At 38.7% G+C, this 11,349-nt stretch overlaps 1 protein-coding gene across 3 annotated transcripts in view; it reads right to left on the minus strand.

Moving 5' to 3' along the window:
- Positions 1–10,585, minus strand: part of csnk1db (casein kinase 1, delta b) — a 30,186-nt gene extending 19,601 nt beyond the window's left edge. For 2 of the 3 annotated variants that reach the window (XM_044177967.1, XM_044177968.1), the window contains exon 1: positions 10,092–10,585. In XM_044177967.1, the coding sequence (XP_044033902.1) occupies positions 10,092–10,167 (76 nt within the window). In that variant the 5' untranslated portion in view covers positions 10,168–10,585. The remainder of the gene's footprint in view (positions 1–10,091) is intronic. The other variant, XM_044177966.1, reaches the window with a different exon arrangement.
- Between the last annotated feature and the right edge of the window lie 764 nt (positions 10,586–11,349).

Genomic DNA, 11,349 nt, shown 5'->3' on the forward strand with positions numbered 1-11,349 from the left:
TCCCTCAATTATACAGCTTCACAGTGGAAACTTGTGCAAAGTAGTCCTACTTAAAAATTAATAAAGCACAGTTTGAATTAGCATATTCAGAACATAAACTTTCATCATCATAATTAAACAATTAGGGGTACCTGGTTGGGTACCAAATTACGTGGGTACTACCGAATACCGATTCACATTACATCAATCGGTGCCAAATTTCGGTACATGAGAGCGCATCTGGGTGAGAGAGTTAAGTATAGAGAGAAAAAGAGAGAGAGTGAGACTATGTCAGCCCTGCTGCTTTTTCAAGTCACAGGGACACACGTGTGCGTTGTGAGAGTGTGGTTGAGCAAGAGTGAGCGGCGGAGTGTGACGGTGAATAAGAACAGAGGAAAAGGTAAGTAGTGAAGTTGTCAATCTGGCAATAAATGTACAGTGTAGGTTACAGTTTGTCGGTGAATAAAGGCTGCAGCTTCTCCAGACCAAAGTAAGGCTCCCGTGTGTTGTTTCCCAAATGCTGGAATAGTGTGGCTATGACAGCTCTGCCTATGTTGAGGGGGTACTTTCCGTAACCTAAATCACACACTGGGGCAGCATTATGCCAGCGTTGTTTGGTTCAGTGTAAAAAACCAAACCAGGCATAATGATAGCGCTTCTTTACGGCAGTACTGCAAAATCTCTGTGTAAAAATGGCTAGTGAGTCAGGGAAATGGCGAGCTGAAAGCGGTTGCAAATGTGGTTACACTTTTCAAAACTCAAGGCAGACAACACTCGCTGCAGTATTTGTAATGCAAATTGCAAAGCCAGCCAGGGCAACATGTCTAATCTGAGGAAATACCTGGTCAAACACAAAATATATCTAAAAGTTGAAGAGGGTACCGTGTTTGATAGCCTGAAAGCCAAGTCCCCCACAGCAGCAGCAGGTGATGACTCACCATGGAGCAGTAGAAGATTGTCATGAGCTTACTACACACCTAAACCCAGTTGAGCTGAAGTGGTTGCTGGGCTTTTTTTTTTTTTTTTTTTTTTTTTTTTTTTTTTACAAATTGCCACTGTGTTGTCATTGAATGTCAGCTTATTGTCCATTATAGTACTCAGATATTTGTAACACTGAACCTGTTGATCTGACCCTTAATGACTGTCTGAATGGGAGTGCAGGGCTAAAATTTACACACATCTTTAGTTTTAGTGACATTCACACGACTGAACAAAGTCTTCAACCACTGGGCCATGAACATTAATCACGCCCCTGTAACAGACTCACTATGACAGAGTTATCTGCGAACTTCAGAATGTGTCTACCAGGATGTGAACTTCTGCAGTCTTCAGAGTACAGTATGTATAAAATAGGTAACAGGACATAGCCCTGCGGCGATTCAGTGTAACATTCGCTGGTTCCAGCTTCCCAGAGATTTGTAGGCCTGTCGCAATTACTACTTGATTGCCTGACTGCAATTATTTGAGCTGACCGCGATAATTTTGCACAAATTTTAAGCCAAGAACATGAAACAAATATAAATGCCACATTTCCATCACGTTTTCCACAGTTTTCCACTGTTTGAGGTTTGACAGCGGCTCTTTTAATTACATCATCTCTTTGCATCCTTATCTTCTGCAATGGTTTAATGGCACCTGACTGGATCATTAGCGCCCCCACTTGTTTATCTTGATGCAATCAACTTCTATTAGTCGCATTATGGTACAGGATGGAAATGCGCATTAATTTGCATCATCTTTTGCTGATTTTCTGTAAATTTGGTTAAAATTTGTGCTACATGTGAATGGAAACCTACCATGCGAATTAGGTGCGTTTCCATCAGCTGGGTTGAGGCAAACAAATTGTCTACCTGAGCACAAGGTTCCAATGAAAAAATGGAAGAGAACATGGGAGTGCAGAGAAGCTAATATTGGAGAGATATGATATCTTTTCCTAGTTTTTGTCAGTACACGTGCCGCAGCATTCTGGATCAACTGGAGAGTCTTAAGGGACTTATTCGGGCAGCCGGATAATAAGGAATTGCAGTAGTCCAGCCTAGAAGTAACAAATGCATGCACTAATTTTTCAGCATCATTTTGAGACAGGATGTGCCTGATTTTTGCAATATTAGGTAGGTGAAAAAAGGCAATCCTTGAAGTTTGTTTCATGTGGGAGTTAAAGGATAAATCCTGATCAAAGATGCCTGAAGTTTAGTTAACTGAAAATGGAACACAAAGGGAAACAAAATCCAAACCTACATGGCCCTGTGTGAAAAAGTGATTGCCCCCTAAACCTAATAACTGGTTGGGCCACCCTTAGCAGCAACAACTGCAATCAAGCGTTTGCAATAACTTGCAATGAGTCTTTTACAGCACTGTGGAGGAATTTTGGCCCACTCATCTTTGCAGAATTGTTGTAATTCAGCCACATTGGAGGGTTTTCGAGCATGAACTGCCTTTTTAAAAGGTCATGCCACTAAATAGGATTCAGATCAGGACTTTGTCTAGGCCATTCCAAAGTCTTCATTTTGTTCTTCTTCAGCCATTCAGAGGTGGACTTGCTGGTGTGTTTTGGATCATTGTCCTGCTGCAGAACCCAAGTTCGCTTCAGCTTGAGGTCACGAACAGATGGCGGGACATTCTCCTTCAGAAATTTTTGGTAGACATAGTTGCTTTAGATGGCATTGCCCTGGCCTCCAGCACCACCGTAAGGAACCTCAAAGTTATCTTTGATCAGGATTTATCCTTTAACTCCCACATGAAACCAACTTCAAGGACTGCGTTCTTTCACCTACGCAACATTGCAAAAATCATGCACATCCTGTCTCAAAATGATGCCGAAAAACTAGTGCATGCATTTGTTACTTCTAGGCTGGATTATTGTAATTCCTTATTATCAGGCTGCCCGAATAAGGCCCTTAAGACTCTCCAGTTGATCCAGAATGCTAGGCCACGTGTACTGACAAGAACTAGGAAAAGAGATCATATTTCTCCAATATAAGCTTCTCTGCACTGGCTCCCTGTAAAATCCAGAAATTAATTTGAAATCCTTCTACTCACCTATAAAGCTCTTAATGGTCTGGCACCATTGTATATTAAAGAGCTGATAATACCATATTACCCCATTGGAACACTGCACTCCCAGAATGCAGGGTTACTTGTGGTTCCTAGAGTCTCCAAAAGTAGAATGGGAGCCAGAGCCTTCAGTTATCAAGCTCCTCTCCTGTGGAATCAGATCCCAGTTTGGGTTCGGGAGGCAGACACCATCTCCACATTTAAGAGTAGGCTTCATACTTTCCTCTTTAACAAAGCGTACAGTTAGGGCTGGCTTGGGTGAGTCCTGAACCATCCCTTAGTTATGCTGCTATAGGCCTAGACTGCCAGAAGACTTCCCATGATGCACCTCTTTCCTCTCTCCTCCTCTCCATCTGTATGCATTTTTATCCCATTACTGCATGTTACTAACTCGGTATCTTCTCTCTCCTGTAGTTTTGTGCTTTCTTGTTTCTCTCCTGTCGCTTTCAGCAGGTATTTCTACCTCCGGAGCTGCAGAGACTGGATCTGAGGTTGTGGGCCACCTGCTGCCCCCGTGTTTGTGCTCGACAACTGCTACTACAGTTGTTGTTATTGGCTTTGTTACTATTATTGTCATTATCATTCTATGACTGTCATTACTAATATTAATTTATTAATATTAACACTACAATTCCATTTCTGCTATTTTAAAAATTCTAGGTGGTATTTGCATTGTGTGTATCCCATTCTGTATTTCAAATTTGACTTTCAACGATATTATTTAAGTCCAACTGAAATTAAATTGCATGTTTTGTCTGCTACAGAATACATATCTGCTCTGTAAAAAAACAAAACAAAAATCAGAAACCAAAAGGGAGAAATGTTTCTTTCTATTTTGTTTCTTGGTTTCATGTATGGAGGACCGTAACTACTAAAATCAAAAATAAATAAATAAATAAAAGACTCAATAAATAAATTAATACCATTAAATGCACCAAACATTAAAATGAATTTAGGCATTAAATAATTTGACAAATGATATTTCTGTTTTAATTTACTTCTGTATTTATTTGTAATTCCCATATTTATTTACTTTCCCATTTAAATTGAATTAATTCATTTATTTGTATTCATTCATTTATATTTATTTATTCATTAATTATTTTTTAATATATTTATGTAATTATTATTTTCCTTTGCAAAGGGAAGCCACCATTGTGGCAGCAAGGCATGTATAGTGATCTATACACTCTGATGTCAATCAACCAATAGGTGAAAAGCCCCACTCATTTGCATAATGAAGCAGAAGTGCATACAGAAATGTAAAAAGAAAAGACAGAAATAAATATGTTTGGGGAAATAAATGGTGGAAAAATGCTAAGGGAAAATAATACAAAACTAAATAAATAAATTAATACAAGTAAATAAATACAAATGTAAATAAATGCAGAAGCAAATTAAAACAAATATCAATTTGTGGCACATTAAATAAATTATTTAATACCTAAATAAATTTTGGCAGTTCCGGTACTCCATATTCATTATGGCGCCCCTAGTTTTGCATTAATTTGATGGAATACCGTTCAATATCTGTCTACATAGATGGAGACCTTATTTCAATCAAATCTTGCATAAAGCAGTAATATCAGCGTTCTATTATAGACAGAGCAGAAGGTCACACTGAGCGAGACAGCAACCTGCTACACAACACAAGAGCCACAATAACAGCAATAACAACAACCCACATTAGCTTTTCTGCTAAAGTCTCCTTCTTAACTAACTTAAAAACATGAACACACGTCTTGTCCTGGACTGTAGATTGTTGAACGAGCAACCAGACTAGGGTTGGGCCGATGAACGATACAACTGTTCATTGCCGATGGCGGAGAGCCATCGACGACTGAGACCTCTACCATCATAACATCGTGATTTAAAAGCCATAAAGATCATATGACCTGCTTAATGAGGTAACTTAAGCATAGTGTTCACCGTTCCTACTGCAGCTTTCAGACCGTGGTCGGGAAGCATGGGGAAGACTTTGTTTTCCTCTAGGGCTGTTGATGCTAACCTCTGGGCTAACCACCTTCACTTTTACCCAGCAGCTGGGAAGCAAGACATAGGAACATCTTGGGTATTGCGGAGCTGCAGTGTTTATTCTGTAACCTACACTGTACATTTACTGTCACTAGACAACGTCACTGCTATCCTGTCCCTCTGGTCCGATCGCCAACACCTGTCCACTCTGAGAGCAGTAACCATCACTCACTCTCTCTCTCGCTCACCCACACACTCACTAGGCCTGTCGTGATAACTACTTTTGTTGGATGATATATTGTCCCAGCAATAATTGTGATAAACAATATTGTCATTTGCATGGCATTCCATCGTATTAATTTGCATAAAGCATAGGTTGTGTCAGTTGCAGCAAGGGAGAGATAGAAAAAGGGAGATATAGAAAAATCTTTAGCCAAATAATCACAAACTAACTACAGGGACATTGTATATTTGTATAAAGTTTTTTAAAAAAATCTACAAAAGCGGAAGGAGAAGATCAAACAAACCTTACATATTTACAAGTTATAGGAACACCCTAATCCAGAGAGCCGGAGAGAAAGAGTCAGAGAGAAGCTCAAACCAGCCTGCCCCACACACCGCACCTACTGACTGTCTGCACATGGCGCAAGAGGAGAGACGATACCCGGCGCCGTTGGCAGAAGAGGCGAGGATTGCGATTACTCTGAGCAGCATGTATGGGAATGAATTACAATATATGAATATATAATTTAATTTTCCATGATGGTCTGAATAGGTCGCTAAATTTGTTGCTAGTCACTTTTCAGAAATAAAGTCGCAATGAGAGTCTGAAATGTCGCTAAATCTAGCGAGTGCAGCTGCAGGCTACCGGTAAGCTACGCTGTGTCTCTTTGAAGTGTTTTTCCTTTGGACGCACGTGCAAGTAGAGAGAAAATACAATTTTTCTGGGAGAATCAGCAATCCTGCTTTTGATTTCAAAATTGAAGTGGTTGCCATCTGGCCAAGAATTGGTTACCAATTTCTCAGAATGGTTGCCAATGGCAACCTGGCAACCATTACTGTCGAGCCATGTATCACATGTTTTGAATGATGTTCAGATCGGTCAAACGATCAGTCTACAGTGACATTCAGTGTCGTGCTGTAATTAGCACTGTATGCACAACATTTTCTTTTTTGCTCAGTGTTTGATCAAATGTCACCAAAATGTGTGTGATTTTTTTTTCAGAATTTTATCACCAACATTTTTTTTCAGTTTTAAATGCTCATTGATGTCACATTAATTCCAAAATTGCCTTTTGTACTTGGACCTTGTGAAAATTTCCTATTTTTCTCCACTAAAAAGTGTTTGCGGCAAAAAATCTAAGACCTAGAAACACAAACATAGGCAGGTGGGTTGTAAATTCCAGCTACTACTCAGGCAAATATAACGACACTCATTGACCTCACGGTGACACTAATAATCAAGTTTAATCTCTCAAATCATCTGCATATTTGCTCCACTGGTCTGCTGCACTAACCCTTACTTAATGTCAAATTTTGCAATGTTTCTCTCAATTTTCTCAAAATCCTATTTGACATCTTGTCAGACACCGCTGGGTCCGTCGTCCTAAAACTTAGTCATCAACAGACTTCACTGATAAGCTGTGTTTGAAATTTGAAAGCTAAAATTTCGATACGTCAATCTGTTTCAATTACACAAGCTAATCAATTTTTAATCAAGATAGGAACAAATGTTACAATTGTAACAACCTGCTTGGACCCCGCTCATTGCCGCTTGTGGCTATATTTATACTTATTTCTATTATGTATACACATTAACTGTCATGGGAAAAGATCTGCACTCTAAATTACAGGTTTAGAGGGGGAGGGAGAGGGAAGCACAATGCAAATTCCACCGAGAATTTTTAAATAGTAATGATGTAACGGTAGTGGTAATATTAATAAAGTAATAATAAAAATAATAGGATTCAAATTTTATTTGTTGCAACATTTGTAACACTGGCTTAAAATCCCCGTGATTGTGGAATCTAACAATTGTGCAAAACGATCACAGTCAGCTCATATAATCGTGATTAGGGGATCACGTAATAATTGCGATAGGCCTATCAACCATCTAGTTATGAAATGGCAAGATTAAACTGACTCTTGTAAACAATTATTTCCTGAGAAGTTCCCTAAACCTGCATATCAAAGGCTATTTAGCTTGAGAGCTGATGCCTTCATCAACTGGAAAAAACAGTGTGCCCCGGTTGGGTTGTAGTAGGTTTACTATTTTCTGTTCACCATGCTTCAGGTCTGAGGACAGGGCAGAATTGCCTAGCAGTCTCGTCTAGCTAATGTAATCTTCAGAAGGGGATCAAGCTAGTTTAGGCTACTCATTCATTTAGCTGGTTATCTATTTCACCGGCAGCGTTGTTCTGCTTAAAAGGTGCTATTGACAACATTTATAACATCCAGCCACTAGATAACGAACTCCCCCTCCCCCCTTCCATTCCATTGGTTGCCGGTTTGTCACACAACCTGCATATTTCATCATCGAGTGGAGTGAAACTCCGTCATATCAAGTGATGAATCTTTCGTGATAGGATAATGGATTCATTTTGCAACATATATACATTAGCTATAGATTTAGGTTACTTTATGCGGTGGTGTTTCATGTATGTTATCTATGTTAATCTTAGGATAAGGCTAGCTAGCTTTAGTAATAGTATAACTAAATGTTTCTAGAGCAGCAACAGTAATGTTTACAACAGCAAAGTCACTATGTAAACTGAATGATATTTCACTGAAAACAAATCTAAATTGTCAATAAAATAAATCATATTCTTAACATCAAAATAGCCTAGTGAGTAAAGTTTAGAAAGAATGAAGAACTGACATCAGTCAGTATCAGTCCTTCCTCCTGTCCTCCTCCCTCTGCTGCTGATGTGATTCAGTTCCTCCGGGTAAGTTAACACTGGTAGAGAGAGGAGGGGCTAGTTGGTCTCAGCCAGCAGCCAAATTTTAAGATACATGGGAAACTAAGCTTAATAGTTAGACTACATAGAGACAGCTTTTGTTATAGCTTGTTTGTAAATTCGCTATTAGCCGAGCTAGCGCTGTGCTTGTGAAAACAGTGCCGGTGGATCAAACTGTGGACAGAGAAGATTAAATTAAAATATCGCTTTCTACATTAACATGTTTATGCTTGTTGAACAGGTATAAAAAGTATTAGGTATTAAAGTACTGTTTTTTTACTCGCTAAGGTTTTATTGCACTTACAATAACGAGCATAGTTATCGTCAACTCGAGTAATCTCCACCGGCCTGTCTGATCTGACGGCGCTCTGTGTGTGTGTTTGTGCGTGCTCAGCTGACACAGAGAACAGGTGAGAGGCCGCAGCCTGATAATAAATTACACCAAGTTTTTTGACAGCAAGGTTTCTTTAGTTTATTTATATTTCAACACGTATTTGTTGTTCACAATGTAGTATTGTCACAGAAAAAAAACAGAGTGCATCCCCTGGACACGTGGATAGTAAGTTTACTGTGTCCTTTCGGATTTAATGCGTATCTAGCAACATAAATATTAACATTTCAATCCAATCAAAGAGTACAGTACAGTACATTGTAGGGATGCTATTAAAACCCACAGCGCTCGACATTAGACAGACAGCTACAGTAAAAGTTGATGTTAGCTTCTGTTAGTGTGGACCTAACATTAGTCGAAGTGTTTTCTCTCGGAAAACAAATCTCATAGCGGATTATAAAAAACAGCTGAGCACCACACAGCAACAATGGCTACAGGGAGAAAGGACGACTATATGATCATGACAGTGTTTTCAGATATTAACATGAGTACCGTAGCTGTTGAGCTCAACGCAGCTGGCTACATGGCTAGCTAGCCACAAGTACCTCAGCAAAGTGTCTCATAATAGGGCTAATGTTAGACTGCTTTATGAGATGACACCCTTACATTTTGGGTCCAAACAGTATCATGAGCAGATTTACAGTAGTTAGGAACTTTAATTTACCTTCGACATGACACATCTGCAATATATTGGGATCCCACTCCATTCTTAAAGAATAAATGGACCAGTGACTGATCAATAAACTTGCCCTGCATAAACTTTTACTGGCCCCGGGCCATCGGTTATGTCGGACCCTGGCCCACCTCAAAATCCCCTCTGATACCCATCTTTATTATAACGTTACATTTTTTGAGGGAACTATAACAGGACGCAACCATCACTATTGCTAACATAGCTCCTCAGGGATTGACGCTTTTATTTTTCTAATTTTGACAATGTAACCGGTGACAACACATTAGTATTAAGGACTATGACTGTCAGTAGTTGTTTATTTTGTATAAAATATGCAGAACTGTAATTTTATGGGTTATTGGTGTTCGGACCGTTGAGCTAAGATAGCTAATATGTGCTAACGTCAGTGCCCGTTTTTTCTACACTAATTGGCAACTATACCACGTGATACCAACGTTGATATACTATTGGCTCACAAGCCTTGTTAGGTGCAGGAACCAAACGTCAGACATCTTACACAGAGATAAACAAAACATTAATTTGGGACCCCTAAAAAATTTTTAAATAATTAATTCACAATCATAATATTTTTTCCCCCCACACAAACTCTGTGGATGTGTGTTTTTTGTTTTAAATATTCATCTACATAAAAATGTTACCAATATAACCTTTAAGAAATGTTGCACACTGTAATCATTAAAGATGAATCTAAGACAACAGTAGTTTTGACGTTTTCACTGGTTTTATGTAGCCATAACACAATTTCAGTTAAACAAGCTAGCTGTCTGCATTTTCTATAATGCCTGCAATGCCACAGATTGGTCAAGGTTCGACTCACATTGCCTTGTTTTATCATTTCAATAGATTGCATTAATTAATTTAGCAAGACAGTGATAAAGAAAAATAACAACTAGCTTGATGACATAATCTGGGGTAAATACAAACACGACATGAACCTAATATCATTTGGACTCGGAAATGTTTTAATAACGGGCAGGGAACAACGGGATAACATCTGGTTAGTGAACGTACGAGCGAGTTGAAGATAACAAATTTTACTCACCTAAATAGATGTCCCCGAAAGATCCACTTCCAATTTTTCTGCCCAGTCTGTATCGATTCCCCACTCTCAGCTCCATTTCGCTATTAGCTAACGTTACGTCTGTTGCTTCGTTGGTACCTTGGTAATTAATGTTGCTTATCCTTAATGTTCAGCTTTTAACCTTTCGTTTACGTTACCTCGGCAAATATTCCACCTTCCTTAACTGGTTTACAACCCCCTTAATTCACACTCCCCCGTCCCCCAGTTCCTTCTGTAACAATACAAATTTCACCATCCCTTTTTAATTTTTCTGAGGAACGAAGGCCTATAATATCGATATCATCCGATAGTATGAATCGCGCAGTTTATGTTCTCCGTATTTTGGGGGTCATTATTGCCCCAAAACACAAGGATGGAGACGGATATCGCTGATAGACTTTACGCCTAGTCGTACGCAGTTCACTCCATTGTCGGATTTTCCTCCACCTTGAAAGCTGTCATTTGCTGCTGACGTCACTTCCCCTAGCAACTACAGGCAAATCTGTAAGAAGCCCCGTAACAATATGGTAGTATATGTCAAACCAAAAGTTGGTCATTTAAAAATCTGGCAATGCTATTTATATACAGTTACATCATACATATGGAAATCGAGAATAATAATAATAATAATAAACCTTTCTTACATGAATATTTAGAAAGCATGATTTAAACCTTTCATTAATTAGGAAGGTCAAGTAGATTTCTTATGACTATAATTAACTGTTATTCAGCAGATTTGGGCCACTGTACATTAGGCTACTACATAACACTGTGGCAGCAAATACATCAGGATTCTTATGCTTGGTGAATTTTATGTTGTGTTTTTCACATTGAGGCTTAGTAGAATGCCAATGAATTAATGTTAAAACATTAGGTTATTACCAAGTCCCCCTTACTTGAGGGAAATACAAGCAAGTTGGATTTTTGACTGATTCTTTAATCATCCAGGCATAATAAAATATACATTTTGTCCATTGGAAATAATAAAACAAGACAACATTAAGTGATACAAACTGAAAGCCTTTAGCTACACTGACCATGATGTTGAGAGACCAAGTCCACAGTTGACATATTAATAACTATATTGTTTATTTATTATAAGTAGTAATTAATAGCTATACTACGTGATGCACAATATGGCAACACATATATGAACAGTAGGGGTGGGCCGATCGATACCAAAATATCGATAGTACTACGTCTCGTTTTGAAGATTGATTCTAGCTTCAATAGGATCAAT

This window comes from Siniperca chuatsi, linkage group LG20 (genome assembly GCF_020085105.1).
Source record: "Siniperca chuatsi isolate FFG_IHB_CAS linkage group LG20, ASM2008510v1, whole genome shotgun sequence".
Taxonomy (NCBI): Eukaryota; Metazoa; Chordata; class Actinopteri; order Centrarchiformes; family Sinipercidae; genus Siniperca; species Siniperca chuatsi.